The sequence below is a fragment of the Somniosus microcephalus genome, chromosome 1 (genome assembly GCF_052327205.1).
Source record: "Somniosus microcephalus isolate GS21.2 chromosome 1, FLI_Smic_1.0, whole genome shotgun sequence".
Classification (NCBI taxonomy): domain Eukaryota; kingdom Metazoa; phylum Chordata; class Chondrichthyes; order Squaliformes; family Somniosidae; genus Somniosus; species Somniosus microcephalus.
In genome coordinates, this window is record NC_140987.1 from 230,081,270 (window position 1) to 230,102,097 (window position 20,828).

The 20,828-nt window shown below is 45.1% G+C and overlaps 1 protein-coding gene across 1 annotated transcript in view; it reads right to left on the bottom strand.

Annotated features, from left to right (window-relative positions):
- epha5 (EPH receptor A5) overlaps positions 1-20,828 on the bottom strand; it is a 496,258-nt gene that overhangs the window by 66,036 nt on the left and 409,394 nt on the right. The window contains exon 9 of the mRNA XM_085991135.1: positions 4,411-4,478. Coding sequence (XP_085847261.1) covers positions 4,411-4,478 — 68 coding nt within the window. The remainder of the gene's footprint in view (positions 1-4,410; positions 4,479-20,828) is intronic.

The following is a 20,828-nucleotide window of genomic DNA, read 5'->3' on the forward strand; positions in this document are numbered from 1 at the left end:
GCTTTTTCTGGCCAAATTATATCCTTGAATCTTATGCTATCCCTAATTTCCCTTGTTAGCCACGGTTGAGTCACCTTTTTTGTTTTATTTTTATGCCAAGCAGGGATGAACAAATTCTGTAGTTCATCCATGCGATCGTTAAATGTTTGCCATTGCCTATCCACTGCCAACCCTTTAAGTAATGTTCCCCAATCCATCCTAGCCAACTCGTGCCTCATACCATCGTAGTTTCCTTTATTTAAATTCAGGACCCTAGTTTCTGAGTTAACTACTTCACTCTCCAATTTAATGAAGAATTCTATCATATTATGATCGCTCCTCCCCAAGGGGCCTTGCACAACAAGATAGTTAATTAATCCTTTCTCATTACATAATACCCAGTCTAAGATGGCCTGAGCTCTAGTTGATTCCTCGACATATTGGTCCAGGAAACCATCCCGTATACACTCTAGGAATTCCTCCTCCACAGTATTGTTAATAATTTGGTTAGCCCAATCTATATGTAGATTAAAGTCACCCATGATAACTGCAGTGCCCTTATTGCACGCATCTCTAATTTCCTGTTTAATGCCATCCCCAACCTCAGCATTACTGTTTGGGGGTCTGTATACAACTCCCACTAACATTTTCTGCCCCTTGGTATCTCTCAGCTCTGCCCATACAGATTCCACATCATCAGAGCTAATATCCTTCCTTACTATTGTGTTAATCTCCTCTTTAACTAGCAATGCTACCCCACCTCCTTTTCCTTTTTTCCTGTCCTTCCTGAATATTGAATACCCCTGGATGTTGAATTCCCAGTCTTGGTCACCCTGGAGCCATGTCTCTGTAATCCCAATTATACTTTACTTTGAAAGTAAAGTGCTTTCAAACATTTCACTGATGTGATAAGGTGTTGTATATGTGTAAATATTTATTTTATTTTCTTCCCCTGGTCAGAGTGCATTTTTTTTTGTTGGCACAAAGCCTAAATGTGACAATTCAACAAAGAAACAGTTTGAAAGGCAAGTGATGATACTGCAGACAAGACAGTACTATTTTATTGGACACACATATGTACAGGCAGAGCTCACTGTGTATTGCATCTTAATGGATTTTTAAAAATCTCATTACTGTCTAATTGAGTGTACTGGTGGACTGGTACTAATGACTGAGAGAAGAGTACACTGCACACAGAATGAAAAGTATTCCTTGGTGCCTGGGGACTATGAGTGGGCAAGGCCCTTCTTAATAATTCTAGTCAAAATGACCTCATGAAGTTTGGCTTGTCCACAGAGGTGTGTTTTACTCAGGAATTACCAGACCTCAATGACATGTACTCATAGATAGTTTGAAAGTTATACATCACACAAGTTTATGTTTGTTAAATTTGAGCTTTGCCCATTTAGGAAGCAGAAAACAAGCCTGGCTTATCATGTTCATAATTTCCTCTTGTGCGTTTATTTAGAATATATTTATTCCATGAAAACAATAAACTTCTTTATTTTTAATTTATAGACGTCAAAGAATTTTTGGAATTATTTTGTGGTTTGCAGAAAAAAAAATTAAAATGTCTGAACAAAACTTTGCTAGTAGTGATCCATATGAAGAAATGAAGAACTTGCATTTATATAGTGCCTCTCATGACCTCAGGACATCCCGAGTACTTCACAATGTATTGTAATCACTATTGTAATGTGGGGAAATGCTCGCAGTCAATTTGCGCACGGCAAGGTCTCACAAACAGCAATGAGATAAATGGGCAGATAAACTATTTTAAAGGTGTTGGTTGAGGAGAAAATGTTGGCCAGGACACCGGGAGGACTCCATGCTATTCTTTGAAAAGTGATATGGGATATTTCTGTCCACCTGAGAGGGCAGAGGGCACCTGGTTTAACGTCTCATTTGAAATGCAGCATCTGTACTCAGTACTGCACTGAATTGTCAGCCTAGTTTCTGTGCTCAAGTCTTTGGAGTAGGGCTTGGTCTTTTACCATGTTTTTCCTCCTTCTGTACAAAAGGTAAATTTGCACTACAATTAAAGAGTAAGTCATTTATTTTTCAATGATATGTTGAGGGGTGATTTGACAGAGGTGTTTAAAATTACAATGGGATGGGACAGAATAGCTAGAAATAGACGTTTTCAGTGGTTGAGGGGTCTAAAACAAAGGAACATAGATATAAAATCAAATTTAGAACAGAGAGCAGAAGTAACCTGTTTCCACAGAGGGTTGTGAGCCTGTGGCATGCACTACCGGAATTAGTGATTAAAGGAGGACCACATCAACATTTAAGAATCAGTTAGATAGGTGGTTGAAGGAAAGGGGAAGAAAGGGAATAGAGAACAGATCAGGCAAATAGGATTATGACTATTGCTCATGTGGAGGATAAACACCAACATGGACTGGTTGGTCCAAATGGCCTGTGTCCATGTTGTAATTTCTCTGTAATTCCATGAAACACTGTCATTAAAACAGAATCAGCAAAAATCTAAGCAGAACTAATACAAAGAGGGGAAATTTGCAGTTACAAAATGTGCAAAATAAAAGTGAATTAACTGCATGCCTACACCCTGTCCTGCTGTCTGCTTTTGGGCTTGGTGCTTACGAGTGAGTTACACTACACGTATCGCTCTTAGACATCTAAATACCAATAAAATGTTAATGGTACGAGAGACTCTCCTGCCAACTTTCTGCTGACATTAAAAAGCATTGGTCATGGAAAAGTGCCAGTATACGCCCACCTGGGACCTCTGGTGCTGATGCTTGTGGACCTTTTGGGGTCAAAGGGAGGGCCCCAGGAAATGGCAAACACTCACTATGTTTGGGGGCCTGGAAGGTTCGATGGATAAATGCCAGGCGAGAAAGGGGAAGAGTGTCGGTCCACTTCCCCGGAAGGCACTTATTGTTGCACCCTTACAAAGAGGGCTAAAAATGGGGACTTTTCTTTGAGAGTCCAGGCCTCAACTGCAGCCTGGATCCCCAGGTGGGGCTCACAACCACAGGGAGATACACACCTCCACTAGCCATATGCTGAGCATCAGTGAATGCAACACCAGACCTGGCTTATTTGGGTCCCTTCCTATTGTCAAGCCAATCTGGCACACTCTTGCAACAGTGATGGCAGGTGTACGCTGGAACAGCCGTAGATATTCGGGGCCTTTAAATTTATGGGAATCACCAATGTTCAGCAACAGTGATATCATCAAGCTGGATAAGCAGCCAATCACATTGAAGGGTTCTCACAGCCATCAAACCAGGAAATAAAATGCACAGATTATAATTTACTTTTAATAAATTTTACAGAGAGCGAAATAAAGATTGAAACATATACATAGGATTAAGGTAGAAGCTGAAATAGCATAAAGAAACTTAAAAATATATATTATATATAATATTTTATAAACTTGTAATTTTTAATCATATTAATGGAAAATTTGACATTCCACAAATATAAAATTGGTTTTTCAGGGCCAGAACGGCTGTTCAGCAGTCAGTACACCATTAAAAATCCAGTTACACCTCTTTCAATAAGGCTTAATATTTTAGTTTTTTTTTTAACAGTGACATTCCATTGTAAAAGGGGACATTTTCGTCAGTTCAGGTGATTTGAATTGACTGCCGGCTCTGGTGAGTTCCACAGTGCAACCTGTGTCGGAGCAGGGAATGACTGACCGCAACTTCAGGATTTTCGCGTTTATCTGCACATGTGCTGAATCCTGAAGTTGCTCTCAGTTTCAGAGGGGTAACTCTTGTTTGTACCCTAAAAACCCAAATTGGACTGTAAACAAAAGTTCAACTAAAACTTAACAAATCAAATTAAAATTTGGTTTTCCGGGTTGATGATGCACTCCAGTCCCCGCGGCGCCCACCGGTCGCGGAAATACTCAAGCGCACCGGCGGACACCGCATGCTCCATCTCTAGGGTCACCCGGGCGCGAACATGAGTTTCAGAGGGGTAAAGGCGGCGAAGGTTTACAGTTTCATCGTCATTACCACCGCAAAATCTGGGCCAAAAAGTTGGTCTGCCTATCAAATTTTTAACTTAGCTTTGAACTAGACTGGTGTTGTTCTGCCCACACGGATTCAAGCCCATAACTTTTGAGTTAGAAAGAATAGACTTGGGTAACATGAGTACAGCATGAATAAAATATGTTTTATTACCATTACTGCTCCTGATTTGTTATGTATAAGGATTTCTGCACAATACCAGGGTAGGATTATTCTGCGACACTAGGATTACTCTATGACACTCCATCTGCAAACTGTAACATAATCTTATAAAAGTCAATGGATACTCAGGAAGAATAGAACATCCTTGTTTTCTTTTATTTGAAGCCAAATGTTTGGTGGTGAACCTTAATTGAACTTTTCCAGATGTCATTTCCCCCCCCCCCAAATCCACAGTGTAGCTTGTTGATATCTGACTTACTGTGACCATTGTGAAAATGCATCTTCTCCTCCTCTGGATCTTGCTTAGCTTTACTGTATCCACATCGCCTAGGTTAAAGCAAACAAGACAACATCCATTAATCATACGTTTCCCAATTCAAGTCGTAGGTCAGACAGAAACCAGTTATGGATGGCATTTGTCATCAAAGCCTCTTCCGTTTTGTTATTCTGGCTTTCAGCAGCAAAGTCATGCTTGGCAGAGAGGAGCCTCTGGAGGTCCTTCTATATAAAAAGCTACAGCTGTGTGAGAGATTAGGCTGTGTTTGAAAAATATCCCCAGCAGTAAAATTAATGTCACTAACCGCACACAACAAGATCTTTACAATAATGTGCAACATAAAACCACAGCAGAGATGGAATGCCACAGGGCCTCCGTTTAGTCTTCATTTACAGAACATGGCGAGAACATTTCAATTGAGGGTCAAATGCTGAGGTTTTCTTCTGTTTCACATCAATCTTTTCAGGACTTTTCTTTTAAGGTTTCAAAGAATAATCATAGTTTTATTATCCATTGAATTTTATCCATAACTAAAATGATTATCACTACAGGACATAAAAGAGAACAAGAGCAACACTTGGAGAACAGCCCTCAATGTGCACGAGATGCTCTAATAAAAATGTAAATCTTGCATTATTTCTTAGAAAGGTGCAAGTAATGTCTAACTGACTAACCCACATACGTAAAACTAGTCCGATATCACAAGTTTTGTTTTGTGGTAAACTGCCTCCTGTAAACTGTATACCCAAGTTATACCCACCGGGTTAAATGAAGCAGGCAAGTAGGTACAATGACACATGAGAGAAATAAACCCATTGGAAATAAATCTTTATTTGAACACATATATGATGAATTACCACCTGTACCTTTCATTTCCACTCCAACAAGATAAATGACTGTTCTGAATTATTTCACTTCACATGTAGCATGGAGTGATAATTGCATATTACCTGGTGTATTAGGCATTACATTTGAAGACAGCAACAGATTAATAAGGCTAAATTAGTTCATCGAGAATCATTAATACCTCTTATATTAATTCTACTATTAATGATTTGGAGAGGAGGGTGAGTGGGTCCTGTAACCACCACTCTATCAGCAACCAAAGGACAGTTATCCTTGTGAGTTATCCTTGTGAAGGAAAAGGGCATTTGACTAGCTCCTCCTTCATCCCTCCCCTACCCACTAAAAATGCTCTCAAAATGTAACGTATCATGTTAAAAACAAAATTGCTGGAATAATGTGACTATACGTGAGCATTTTAAATCTCGAATCAGTGAAACACAAATGATTCATTTATCGAGTGAACAACTACAGTGGCTTCAGTCGAATTTACAGTGCTGTGCATCAATTAACATCAACATCCTGATCCTGCAAATATTAAACCATCTTGGTTTATTAGTAGCTCTCAAGATATTGCCTGTGTTTCTGGGCACCGCCCATTGAGAAGGCTTGAAAGCTGCAAGTACAAAATTACGCACAAATCAATCCGCCTGCCACTCAACCATCTTAATATTCCACATTAATACAAATTGCATTTTATGAAGGGCAACAACGAACTGCGCATTTTTATTTGTAAGCTATATTTTGGGAATTGTTGGCCCATCTGTTTTGTTCCATTTTCCTAGAATCAACACATGGTACAGCTATTTATTGCTTTTGCAGCTCCTTTTATTAGATTATTAAGACAGCCACTCTCAGAAATGAACCATACAGACTAGACTCTCAGGAGGTGATAAATGGATGCATCATTATGCATTAATATTTTCATTTCTACAGTTTAATGTCCGCCATGCTTCAACTGATCAGCCCATAATGAACCAGGTTGATAGACATTCGAGTGCGTATAGAAATTTATACCCTCAGAATAATCCTAAAATGGGCTAGTTCAACTGATGAAGAAGTAATGCCATGACAAAATTGCTGTTGAGAATAATGGGTATTTAAAAATGAAAATTTTTGCTAATTAAACTGTGCTACATTTTGGCAATAAATTAGTGAGAGAGCAATCTTCTATCACAAACATGGCAGGGATAAAATGGCATGGCCCTAAACTTTTGATAGCTGAGCATGAGAAGTTAGTTAACTTATTGTCAAGTGATCCACTGTAACATGGTAACAAATGATTATTCAATACCACAAAGATTAAGTCGATTATTTTTCCCAAGCTGAATAGACCAATAAGCGTATGAGGTATTGTATGTCACCTGACAAACACTGATACCCTGAGGCTTTCTGGATTATGACTTGGCAAAATAAAGTCTTCAAATACAACATCGAAATATAAGCAATATACATTATCTGCAAGAGTGATGAGTGGCCTGGAACTTAAATCTAAATTTAATAATGCAATTATTACTTGCTGCCAAAATAGATGTCCTCAAAACTCATGACTATCAGGTTGACAAGCTAATTAGGATTCATATGGGGCAAACCTTGTTCAGATAGAAGTGTCTAATAAGTTTGAACATAGGGCTATTATAACATGAGATGCTTCAATTTCAATTCAATTCAATTCAAATCGCTTTATTGGCATGACAAGGTACATCTTATGTTGCCAAAGCATTGAAAAACATTTATGGTTGAACACATAAACGCCGGTCTATCCATACAGTGTATAAACAGATATATCCCTGAGTGTATAAATATACATTCATATAATTTGTATATACTCTTTTCTTAGATTTAATGGTTGTCCCTCTGTTTATGGCAAGCTGTAACATAGTGTGCCGCTAAGGTTACACAATTTCTCTGTTCCCCTAGTAGGTATGGGAGTTTTTGGTCGTCATTCAAATTTCTGAATTCAGGGCATATTTTTGTGAATTTTGGGTAGAAATTCTCCCTTATGCCCTGATATTTTCTACAAGCTGTGAGGAAGTGCATCTCTGTCTCCACCACTCCCTGACTGCAGTGATAGCATATCCTGTCCTCTCTTGGTAGCCGGGTCTGCTTGTGTCTGCCTTTTTCGATGGCCAGGCTATGTTCACTAAGTCTGTACATTGTCAAGGTTTTTCTCAGTTTGCTATCCTTTACCATGGTCAGGTAATCAGCCATGTTGTATTGTCTGTTTAGGGCCAAGTAGCAATTGAGTTTGTTTTGGGTTTTTGTTGTTTCTGCCCAATATGACAGATATTTTTCCTTTTGCTTAGTGATGATTGTGTTGGGTCAAATTCTCTGTGTTACGATGTCACTGTCCTGGGGCTGGTTATTGTTAGTAGTGTTAGTAGTAACTTCACTGAGTCCCAGGACTAGTTGACTGAGGGTATTCTTCTTTATGGTCCTCTCTTGGCATTTCAGGGCTTCGTAATGATAGCAGTGGGGGTTGCTCATTTTTAGGTGTTTCCAAAATTTGGTGGCTCTTTTTTGGATAGTAATTATTAATGGATATTGGCCTAGTTCTGCCCTGCATGCATTGTTTACGGTTTTCCTTTGAGTCCGGAGGATACTTTTACAGAATTCTGCATGTAGGATCTCAATTGGGTGTTTGTCCCATTTTGCAAATTCTTGTTGTGTTAGCAGTCCCCACACCTCACTGCCATAGAGTGCAATTGGTTCAATTACTGATTTAAAAATTTTGAGCCAAATGCTAATTGGGGTTTCTATTTGGATTGATTTTTTAATGGCATAGAAAGCCCTTCTTGCTTTCTCTTTCAGTTCATTCACAGCCAGATGAAAATTTCCCGTAGAACTGATTTTTAAGCCCAAGTATGTGTAGTTAGTGGTTTGTTCAATTTTAGTTGTTCCTAGTGTGAAATTTATTTTGGGTCCCTGGTGTCTGGATCTTTGCTGGAACACAAGGACTTTGGTTTTTTGGGGGTTTATTGTCAGGGCCCAGGTCTGACAGAACGACTGTAGCAGATCCAGGTTCTGCCATAGACCCTCCTTAGTTGGTGACAGTAGAACCAAACCTTATTTAAAAGTGAATGGGATACATATTTGAAAAGAAGGAATATAAAAAGATCTGGGCATCACGTTAAATGAGGTTACAGGAGAGCGCCGGGGGCCGAATAGCCTCATCCTGTGCTGTCATTCCTATCATTCTATGAAAACACTCCTTTATTGAGTTTGAGCACAGGCAGTGGTTTAGAAATGTTCATAGAATCATAGAAAGTTACAGCACAGAAGGAGGCAATTTTGGCCCATCATGTCCGTGCCAGCCAACAAAGAGTTATCCAGCCTAGTCCCACTTCCCAGCTCTTGGTCCGTAGCCCTGCAGGTTACAGCATCCCAAGTGCACATCCAAGTACTTTTTAAATGTGGTTAGGATTTCTGCCTCTACAACCCTCTAGGTGAAGAAATTTCCCCTCAAATCCCCTCTAAAACTTCCACCAATTACTTTAAATCTGTGCCCCCTGGTTTTTGACCTCTCTGCTATGGGTCCTTTCTATCCACTTTATCTAGGCCCCTCATAATTTTATACGCCTCAATAAGGTCTCCCCTCAGCCTCCTCTGTTCCAAGGAAAACAGACCCAGCCTATCCAGTCTTTCCTCATAGCTAAGATCTCTACTCCCGGCAACATCCTTGTAAAGCTCCTCTGTACTCTCTAGTGCAATCACATCTTTCCTGTAATGTGGTGACCAGAACTGCACACAGTACTCTAGCTGAGGCCTAACTAGTGTTTTATACAGTTGAAGCATAACCTCCCTGCTCTTGTATTCTATGCCACGGCTAATAAAGGCAAGCATTCCGTATGCCTTCTTAACCACCTTATCTACCTGGCCTGCTACCTTCAGGGATCTGTGGACATGCAATCCAAGGCCCCTTTGTTCCTCTACACTACTCAGTGTCCTACCATTTAATGTGTATTCCCTTTCCTTGTTAGCCCTCCCCAAATGCATTACCTCACACTTCTCTGGACTGAATTCCATTTGCCAATGTTCTGCCCACCTGACCAATTTATTGATATCTTCCTGCAATCTAACTGATATCTTCCTATTGATATCTTCCTGTGTTCCACCACAGACCCAATTCACGTACGAACTGGCGTCAAACAAGGCTGTGTCATCGCACCAATGCTCTTCTCGATCTTCCTTGCTGCAATGCTCCATCGCACCCTCAGTAAGCTCCCCACTGGAGTGGAGCTAATTTACAGAACAAACGGGAAACTGTTCAACCTCCATCGCCTCCAGTCCAGATCCAAGGTCATCCCATCCTACAGTATGCAGACGACGCTTGCGTCTGCACTCACTTGGAGGTCGAACTCCAAACCATCGTCAACACCTTCACCGAAGCATACGAGAGCATGGGCCTTACACTAAACACCCGTAAGACAAAGGTCCTCTACCAACCTGCCCCCGCCACACAGTACTGCCCCCTGATTATCAAAATCCATGACAAGGCCTTGGACAATGTGGACCACTTTCCATACCTCGGGAGCCTACTGTCAACAAGGGCAGACGTCAACGACAAAGTCCAACACCGCCTTCAGTGTGACAGTGCAGCCTTCGGTCGCCTGAGGAAAAGAGTGTTTGAAGACCAGGGCCTCAAACCCGGCACTAAGCTCATGGTCTACAGAGCAGCAGTGATACCCGCCCTGCTGTATGCCTCAGAGACATGGACCATGTACAGCAGGCACCTCCATGTACTGGAGAGGTACTGCCAATGCTGCCTCCACAAGATCCTGCAAATCCATTAGCAGGATAGGTGCACCAACATCAGTGTTCTTGCTCAGGCCAACATCCCCAGCATCGAAGCTTTGACCACGCTCAATCAGCTCCGATGGATGGGTCACATTGTCCACATGCCCGATACGAGACTCCCAAAACAAGCGCTCTACTCGGAGCTCCGGCACGGCAATGGAGCCCCAGGTGGGCAGAGGAAATGCTTCAAGGACACCCTCAAAGCCTCCTTGAAAAAGTGTAACATCCCCACTGACACCTGGGAATCCCTGGCCCAAGACCGCACAAAGTGGAGGAGAAGCATCCGGGAAGGCGCCGAACACCTCGAGTCTCTTCGCTGGGAGCAAGCGGAAGCCAAGTGCAAGCAGCGCAAGGAGCGCACGTCAACCCGAGCACCCCACCCACCTGCCCCTTCAACCACCGTCTGCCCCATCTGTGACAGAGACTGTAGGTCCCGCATTGGACTCATCAGTCACCTGCGAACTCATTTTTAATGTGGAAGCAAGTCATCCTTGGCTCCGAGGGACTGCTTAAGAAGAAGACAGCTTCCTTCTTCAGTATCAACCTCACAGCCGATTTTAGTATCATCTGCAAACTTCTTAATCATACCCCTTATATTCAAGTCTAGGTCATTGATATATACCACAAAAAGCAAGGGACCTTGTACTGAGCCCCGTGGAACCCCACTGGAAACAGCCTTCCAATCACAAAAACACCCATCAACCATTACCCTCTGCTTCCTGCCTCCGAGCCAGTTTTGAATCCAACTTGAAACTTTGTCCTGGATCCCATGGGCTTTTAACTTCATGACCAGTCTGCCATGTGGAACCTTATTAAAAGCCTTGCTAAAGTCCATATACACTACATCAAATGCACTACCCTCATCTACCCTCCTCGTTACCTCCTCAAAAAATTCAATCAAGTTTGTCAGACACGACCTTCCCTTAACAAATCCATGCTGACTATTTTTGATTAATCTGTATCTTTCTAAATGAAGATTTATCCTATCTTTCAGAATTCTTTCTAATAATTTTCCCACCACCAAGGTTGGGCTGACTGGCCTGTAATGACTCGGTCTATCCTTTTCTCCCTTTTTAAACAAGGGTACCACATTAGCAGTCCTCCAGTCCTCCGGCACCACACCTGAAGCCAGAGAGGATTGGAAAATGATGGTGAGGGCCTCTGCTATTTCCTCTTTTGCTTCGCTTAGCAGCCTGGGATACATTTTATCCGGGCCTGGGGATTTATCCACTTTTAAAGCTGCTAAACCCCTTAATACTGTAATGTATGTACCTTTATTAAGGAGGAGAACTACTTTTTACAGCTCCTGTATCCTGTAGTACCGGCAGTGACCACACCTGTATATAAACCCTGAGTAGTGATCTGTACAGTCAGTTGCAGTTTGAACCCTCATTCAGTAAACACCTGTTGATCGTTCCCTGCAGTCTGTTGTCTGATTATTGAAGGACACAACATTAAGATACACGGATATAACAAATACTTCCTCTCTAACTATGTTTATTTCATCTAATATTTCACACTCCTCCTCCCATATAGCAATGTCTGCTTCGCCCCTCTCCTTTGTGAAAACAGAACCCTACCGACGTCTCCCGCCTCCACACACAGATTACCCTCCTGATCTCTAATAGGCCCTGCCCTTTCTTTAGTTATCCTCTTACTCTTAATATATTTCTAAAACATCTTTGGGCTATCCTTGATTTTACTTGCCAAGAATTTTTCATGCTCTCTCTTTGCTTTCCTAATATCCTTTTTAATCATACCCCTGCACTTTCTGTACTCCTCTAAAGATTTTGCAGTATTTAGCCCTCGGTATCTGTCATGCTCCTCCCCTTTTTTCTTTATCCTACCCTGTATGTCCCTAGACATCCAGGAGGCTCTAGATTTGTTAGTCACACCACAAGCAGATGGGGCCTCGGATTAACCCCTCATCCGAAATACAGCACCTCCAACAGTGTAGCACTCCCTCAGTACTGCACTGAAGTGCCAGCCTAAATGATGTGCTCAAGTCTCTGAAGTTGGGTTTGAACCCACAACCTTCTGACTCAGAGGTGAGAGTGCTACCACTGATCCAAGGCTGACACCTAAAATGAGGCTCTCGCTCATTTTGGGTCAGAGCACTTAGAGCACCAGCTACATAATGGCAGACAGTGTACAATAGGATAACGTCTAACAAAAGCCTCTCTGCCTGATGTCCTGGTCCCACGTCGCCCATTCCACACCAATGCCACTGATCATGGTATCTGGAGGATCAGCCCTTCCGTTTCCCCTGTACTAATCTTAGGCAGTTTTGCAACTAAATCAGTTACTTCACCAGCAAAAGTTGCCTGAAGCAGAGATAAAGGGAAATTAATTTGCATCTAATTGGATGGGATTTGAGATTCAAAGCACAGTTCATGCTTGAACAGGTTCCCTGCGGTAGTGGGACCACTGGGTTCAGCTTGAATGAGCAGCGAGAAAGGTTGATGGTGTTGGAGCCACAAGCACATAGCACTATTTCCTCAGATGTACATGAGCTTGAGGAAGAATCACAGGCATTACCATTTGCATTGGTGTCCTTGTTCTATGAATTTGACAAATAATTGCACATTTCTGTATTAAAAATCAGTTTTTGGTTTAAGTATTTACATACCTTATTCAACTGGGCATTTTTCAATTTATTTTTCTCTATTACAGATGCCTTTACATGTCATTATACATGGGCGCACATTGCCACAGCTGTATATCATATTTATTGACTAGCATGCTTTGGTTGTTATGAATTATGACAAATTCATAACAACCAAACAACCAATGCGGTGGCTGGTTATGTGGGGTGGTATAGAGTCTAAATTCCATGAACATTTTGGCTGACCCAGTGCAAAAATCAGTAACCATATAGGTATATCCTGTGTGCCTGCAGATTGCTGACTTCCCAGGAGCAAAGGAGAAGAACAAGAGTTGGAGACCTATGAGGCTATTTCCACCACTTTTATGTTGCACTAGGGACATGTCAGGACCATGCTAATGGCCTGATCCCAGACTTTGGATGTGCTGTACTTGGCACCAAGTGGACAATGCATTCTGGAGTGAATCCAAGTGGATGGGAATACTGGGGCTATGCATTCTGGAGTAATTTCAGTAGATGGGAATACTGCAGCCATGCACGCTGGAGTGATTCTAGTAGATGGAAATACTGCGGCCATGCACTCTGGATTGATTCCAGTAGATGGAAATACTGCGGCCATGCACTCTGGATTGATTCCAGTAGATGGAAATACTGGGGCCATGCACTCTGGATTGATTCCAGTAGATGGAAATACTGCGGCCATGCACTCTGGAGTGATTCCAGTAGATGGAAATACTGGGGCCATGCACTCTGGAGTGATTCCAGTAGATGGGAATACTGTGGCCATGCACTCTGGAGTGATTCCAGTAGATGGGAATACTGGGGCCATGCACTCTGGAGTGATTCCAGTAGATGGAAATACTGCGGCCATGCACTCTGGAGTGATTCCAGTAGATGGGAATACTGGGGCCATGCACTCTGGATTGATTCCAGTAGATGGAAATACTGTGGCCATGCACTCTGGATTGATTCCAGTAGATGGGAATACTGGGGCCATGCACTCTGGATTGATTCCAGTAGATGGAAATACTGCGGCCATGCACTCTGGAGTGATTCCAGTAGATGGGAATACTGGGGCCATGCACTCTGGATTGATTCCAGTCGATGGAAATACTGTGGCCATGCACTCTGGATTGATTCCAGTAGATGGAAATACTGGGGCCATGCACTCTGGAGTGATTCCAGTAGATGGGAATACTGGGGCCATGCACTCTGGAGTGATTCCAGTAGATGGAAATACTGCGGCCATGCACTCTGGAGTGATTCCAGTAGATGGGAATACTGGGGCCATGCACTCTGGATTGATTCCAGTAGATGGAAATACTGCGGCCATGCACTCTGGAGTGATTCCAGTAGATGGAAATACTGCGGCCATGCACTCTGGAGTGATTCCAGTAGATGGGAATACTGTGGCCATGCACTCTGGAGTGATTCCAGTAGATGGGAATACTGGGGCCATGCACTCTGGATTGATTCCAGTCGATGGAAATACTGGGGCCATGCACTCTGGATTGATTCCAGTAGATGGGAATACTGGGGCCATGCACTCTGGAGTGATTCCAGTAGATGGGAATACTGTGGCCATGCACTCTGGAGTGATTCCAGTAGATGGGAATACTGGGGCCATGCACTCTGGATTGATTCCAGTAGATGGAAATACTGTGGCCATGCACTCTGGAGTGATTCCAGTAGATGGGAATACTGGGGCCATGCACTCTGGATTGATTCCAGTCGATGGAAATACTGTGGCCATGCACTCTGGAGTGATTCCAGTAGATGGGAATACTGGGGCTATGCACCCTGGAGTGATTCCGGTAGATGGGAATACTGGGGCCATGCACTCTGGAGTGATTCCAGTAGATGGGAATACTGGGGCCATGCACTCTGGATTGATTCCAGTAGATGGAAATACTGCGGCCATGCACTCTGGAGTGATTCCAGTAGATGGGAATACTGGGGCCATGCACTCTGGAGTGATTCCAGTAGATGGGAATACTGGGGCCATGCACTCTGGAGTGATTCCAGTAGATGGGAATACTGCGGCCATGCACTCTGGAGTGATTCCAGTAGATGGGAATACTGGGGCCATGTACTCTGGATTCCAGTAGATGGAAATACTGGGGCCATGCACTCTGGAGTGATTCCAGTAGATGGGAATACTGGGGCCATGCACTCTGGAGTGATTCCAGTAGATGGGAATACTGGGGCCATGCACTCTGGATTGATTCCAGTAGATGGAAATACTGCGGCCATGCACTCTGGAGTGATTCCAGTAGATGGGAATACTGGGGCCATGCACTCTGGAGTGATTCCAGTAGATGGGAATACTGGGGCCATGCACTCTGGATTGATTCCAGTAGATGGAAATACTGCGGCCATGCACTCTGGAGTGATTCCAGTAGATGGGAATACTGGGGCCATGCACTCTGGAGTGATTCCAGTAGATGGGAATACTGGGGCCATGCACTCTGGATTGATTCCAGTAGATGGGAATATTGGGGCCATGCACTCTGGAGTGATTCCAGTAGATGGGAATACTGGGGCCATGCACTCTGGATTCCAGTAGATGGGAATACTGGGGCCATGCACTCTGGATTCCAGTAGATGGGAATACTGGGGCCATGCACTCTGGATTCCAGTAGATGGAAATACTGCGCCATGCACTCTGGAGTGATTCCAGTAGATGGGAATACTGGGGCCATGCACTCTGGAGTGATTCCGGTAGATGAGAATACTGGGGCCATGCACTCTGGATTCCAGTAGATGGGAATACTGGGGCCATGCACTCTGGATTGATTCCAGTAGATAGAAATACTGCGGCCATGCACTCTGGAGTGATTCCAGTAGATGGGAATACTGGGGCCATGCACTCTGGATTGATTCCAGTAGATGGGAATACTGGGGCCATGCACTCTGGAGTGATTCCAGTAGATGGGAATACTGGGGCCATGCACTCTGGATTGATTCCAGTAGATGGGAATACTGGGACCATGCACTCTGGATTGATTCCAGTAGATGGGAATACTGGGGCCATGCACTCTGGAGTGATTCCAGTAGATGGGAATACTGGGGCCATGCACTCTGGATTCCAGTAGATGGGGATACTGGGGCCATGCACTCTGGATTCCAGTAGATGGGGATACTGGGGCCATGCACTCTGGATTCCAGTAGATGGGGATACTGGGGCCATGCACTCTGGATTGATTCCAGTAGATGGGAATACTGGGGCTATGCACTCTGGAGTGATTCCAGTAGATGGGAATACTGGGCTATGCACTCTGGAGTGATTTCAGTAGATGGGAATACTGGGCTATGCACTCTGGAGTGATTTCAGTAGATGGGAATACTGGGCTATGCACTCTGGAGTGATTCCAGTAGATGGGAATACTGGGCTATGCCCTCTGGATTGCAGTAGATGGGAATACTGGGCTATGCACTCTGGAGTGATTCCAGTAGATGGGAACACTGGGCTATGCACTCTGGAGTGGTTCCAGTAGATGGGAATACTGGGCTTTGCACGCTGGATTCCAGTAGATGGGAATACTGGGCTATGCACTCTGAAGTGATTCCAGTAGATGGGAATACTGGGCTATGCACTCTGGAGTGATTCCAGTTCCATAGTTGTTGCAGCCACATGAAGCTCATTTACAGTTAAATGAAAAAAATTATAAAATTAACATTTAACTTAATTGAAGATGACCTAGAACATCAGTTGAGTCAATGATATATCATTCACTAGAATGCATTATGTCTTTTGTCGTGTCATGTTGTAAATGACTCATTTTAAGCTTTAAAGGGACACCTTTGTGATGAATTTATGAAATGAACGACTTAACAAATTGTACCATGGTAGTAAACTACAAACTTTTCAAAAACCTTTATACCTGAAGAATTTGAACTGGATAATCTTTATTTACACATTTTTGTACCAAGATGACACTGTTGAGACTAGTCACATATAGTGACACTGAAAACTTAATGTAGTGTCCCTTTAAACCTAACTGTATTGCAAGGTGTGATAGGTATGTCTAGATTATTGGTAGAAGATTCATGTGAATGGCCCAGGATGAATCACCAATCACCATCCTATTTTTCCTCCTTCCCCACGGCAAAGCACATTGGGTAAGGTTTCTGCTTTGGGCACAATCGGCGATTCCGACGCAAATTGCGCCCCACATTTCAGGTGGCAGTAGGCCGCCGCCGGAGACATGAAGGAACGGTCCCCGGCTCCTCAAGTAACTGACTGGGAGGAGGGTGTGGAGAGCATGGGAGGGGGAGGGAAAGGAAAGCCAGGGGTAGAGGAATCCCAAGATTACCTTGTGGGGCCCAAAGGAGCACTTCTGCTCCTCCTGGCCCATAAGGAAAACAACAACAAAATTAACCTACCTTTTTGGGCCTCTTGTGACCCTAGTTCCTCCTGCTGCCATGTTTGCTTGGCAAGGGAATCATGATTGTTGCTCCACACAGGCCTCAGATTAAAATTGCAGTCAGGCTCCGACAACGTAATCAGAGCCCGATCTGCATATTTAAAGAAGGATCCTACTGCCTTCCAGTGAGTGATGTCTCAACAGTGATGGGCTCAATGGGCAAGTACCCAAGAGTGATGAGCTCAATGGGTAAGTACCCGAGAGTGATGGACTCAATGGGCAAGTACCCGACAGTGATGAGCTCAGTGGGCAAGTACCCGACAGTGATGAGCTCATTGGGCAAGTACCTGACTGTGATGAGCTCAGTGGGCAAGTACCCAACAGTGATGAGCTCAGTGGGCAAGTACCCGACAGTGATGAGCTCAATGGGCAAGTACCCAACAGTGATGGGCTCAATGGGCAAGTACCCAACAGTGATGGGCTCAGTGGGCAAGTACCCGAGAGTGATGGGCTCAATGGGCAAGTACCCGACAGTGATGGGCTCAATGGGCAAGTACCCAACAGTGATGGGCTCAATGGGCAAGTAACCAACGGTGATGGGCTCAATGGGCAAGTACCCGACAGTGATGGGCTCAATGGGCAAGTACCTGACAGAGATGGGCTCAATGGGCAAGCAGCCGACAGTGATGAGCTCAATGGGCAAGTACCCGAGAGTGATGGGCTCAATGGGCAAGTACCCGACAGTGATGAGCTCAATGGGCAAGTACCCGAGAGTGATGGGCTGAATGGGCAAGTACCCAACAGTGATGGGCTCAATGGGCAAGCAGCCGACAGTGATGAGCTCAATGGGCAAGTACCCGACAGTGATGACCTCAATGGGCAAGTACCCGACAGTGATGAGCTCAATGGGCAAGTACCCGACAGTGATGAGCTCAATGGGCAAGTACCCAACAGTGATGGGCTCAATGGGCAAGTACACGACAGTGATGGGCTCAATGGGCAAGTACCCAACAGTGATGAGCTCAGTGAACAAGTACCCGACAGTGATGAGCTCAATGGGCAAGTACCTGACAGTGATGAGCTCAATGGGCAAGTACCCAACAGTGATGGGCTCAATGGGCAAGTACCCGACAGTGATGAGCTCAATGGGCAAGTACCCGACAGTGATGGGCTCAATGGGCAAGTACCTGACAGTGATGAGCTCAGTGGGCAAGTACCCGACAGTGATGAGCTCAATGGGCAAGTACCCGACAGTGATGAGCTCAGTGGGCAAGTACCCGACAGTGATGGGCTCAATGGGCAAGTACCCGACAGTGATGAGCTCAGTGGGCAAGTACCCGACAGTGATGAGCTCAGTGGGCAAGTACCCGACAGTGATGAGCTCAGTGGGCAAGTACCTGACAGTGATGGGCTCAATGGGCAAGTACCCAACAGTGATGAGCTCAATGGGCAAGTACCCAACAGTGATGAGCTCAGTGAACAAGTACCCGACAGTGATGGGCTCAATGGGCAAGTACCCGACAGTGATGAGCTCAATGGGCAAGTACCCGACAGTGATGGGCCCAATGGGCAAGTACCCGACAGTGATGAGCTCAATGGGCAAGTACCTGACAGTGATGAGCTCAATGGGCAAGTACCCGACAGTGATGGGCTCAATGGGCACGTACCCGACAGTGATGAGCTCAATGGGCAAGTACCCGACAGTGATGGGCTCAATGGGCAAGTACCTGACAGTGATGAGCTCAGTGGGCAAGTACCCGACAGTGATGAGCTCAATGGGCAAGTACCTGACAGTGATGGGCTCAATGGGCAAGTACCCGACAGTGATGAGCTCAGTGGGCAAGTACCCGACAGTGATGAGCTCAATGGGCAAGTACCTGACAGTGATGGGCTCAATGGGCAAGTACCCGACAGTGATGAGCTCAATGGGCAAGTACCCGACAGTGATGAGCTCAATGGGCAAGTACCCGACAGTGATGAGCTCAATGGGCAAGTACCCAACAGTGATGAGCTCAATGGGCAAGTACCCGACAGTGATGGGCTCAATGGGCAAGTACCCGACAGTGATGGGCTCAATGGGCAAGTACCCGACAGTGATGAGCTCAGTGGGCAAGTAACCAACAGTGATGGGCTCAATGGGCAAGTACCCGACAGTGATGAGCTCAATGGGCAAGTACCCGACAGTGATGAGCTCAGTGGGCAAGCAGCTGACAGTGATGGGCTCAATGGGCAAGCAGCCGACAGTGATGAGCTCAATGGGCAAGTACCCAACAGTGATGAGCTCAGTGAACAAGTACCTGACTGTGATGAGCACAATGGGCAAGTACCCAACAGTGATGAGCTCAATGGGCAAGTACCCAACAGTGATGAGCTCAGTGAACAAGTACCTGACTGTGATGAGCTCAATGGGCAAGTACCCGACAGTGATGAGCTCAATGGGCAAGTACCCAACAGTGATGAGCTCAGTGAACAAGTACCTGACTGTGATGAGCTCAATGGGCAAGTACCCGACAGTGATGGGCTCAATGGGCAAGTACCCGACAGTGATGAGCTCAGTGGGCAAGTACCCGACAGTGATGGGCTCAATGGGCAAGTACCCGACAGTGATGAGCTCAGTGGGCAAGTACCCGACAGTGATGAGCTCAGTGGGCAAGTACCCGACAGTGATGAGCTCAATGGGCAAGTACCTGACAGTGATGGGCTCAATGGGCAAGTACCCAACAGTGATGAGCTCAATGGGCAAGTACCCAACAGTGATGAGCTCAGTGTACAAGTACCCGACAGTGATGGGCTCAATGGGCAAGTACCCGACAGTGATGAGCTCAATGGGCAAGTACCCGACAGTGATGGACTCAATGGGCAGGTACCCGACAGTGATGAGCTCAATGGGCAAGTACCTGACAGTGATGAGCTCAATGGGCAAGTACCCGACAGTGATGGGCTCAATGGGCAAGTACCCGACAGTGATGAGCTCAATGGGCAAGTACCCGACAGTGATGGGCTCAATGGGCAAGTACCTGACAGTGATGAGCTCAGTGGGCAAGTACCCGACAGTGATGAGCTCAATGGGCAAGTACCTGACAGTGATGGGCTCAATGGGCAAGTACCCGACAGTGATGAGCTCAGTGGGCAAGTACCCGACAGTGATGAGCTCAATGGGCAAGTACCCGACAGTGATGGGCTCAATGGGCAAGTACCCGACATTGATGAGCTCAGTGGGCAAGTAACCAACAGTGATGGGCTCAATGGGCAAGTACCCGACAGTGATGAGCTCAATGGGCAAGTACCCAACAGTGATGAGCTCAGTGAACAAGTACCTGACTGTGATGAGCTCAATGGGCAAGTACCCGACAGTGATGGGCTCAATGGGCAAGTACCCGACAGTGATGAGCTCAGTGGGCAAGTACCCGACAGTGATGGGCTCAATGGGCAAGTACTCGACAGTGATGAGCTCAGTGGGCAAGTACCCGACAGTGATGAGCTCAGTGGGCAAGTACCCGACAGTGATGAGCTCAATGGGCAAGTACCTGACAGTGATGGGCTCAATGGGCAAGTACCCAACAGCGATGAGCTCAATGGGCAAGTACCCAACAGTGATGAGCTCAGTGAACAAGTACCCGACAGTGATGGGCTCAATGGGCAAGTACCCGACAGTGATGAGCTCAATGGGCAAGTACCCGACAGTGATGGACTCAATGGGCAAGTACCCGACAGTGATGAGCTCAATGGGCAAGTACCTGACAGTGATGAGCTCAATGGGCAAGTACCCGACAGTGATGGGCTCAATG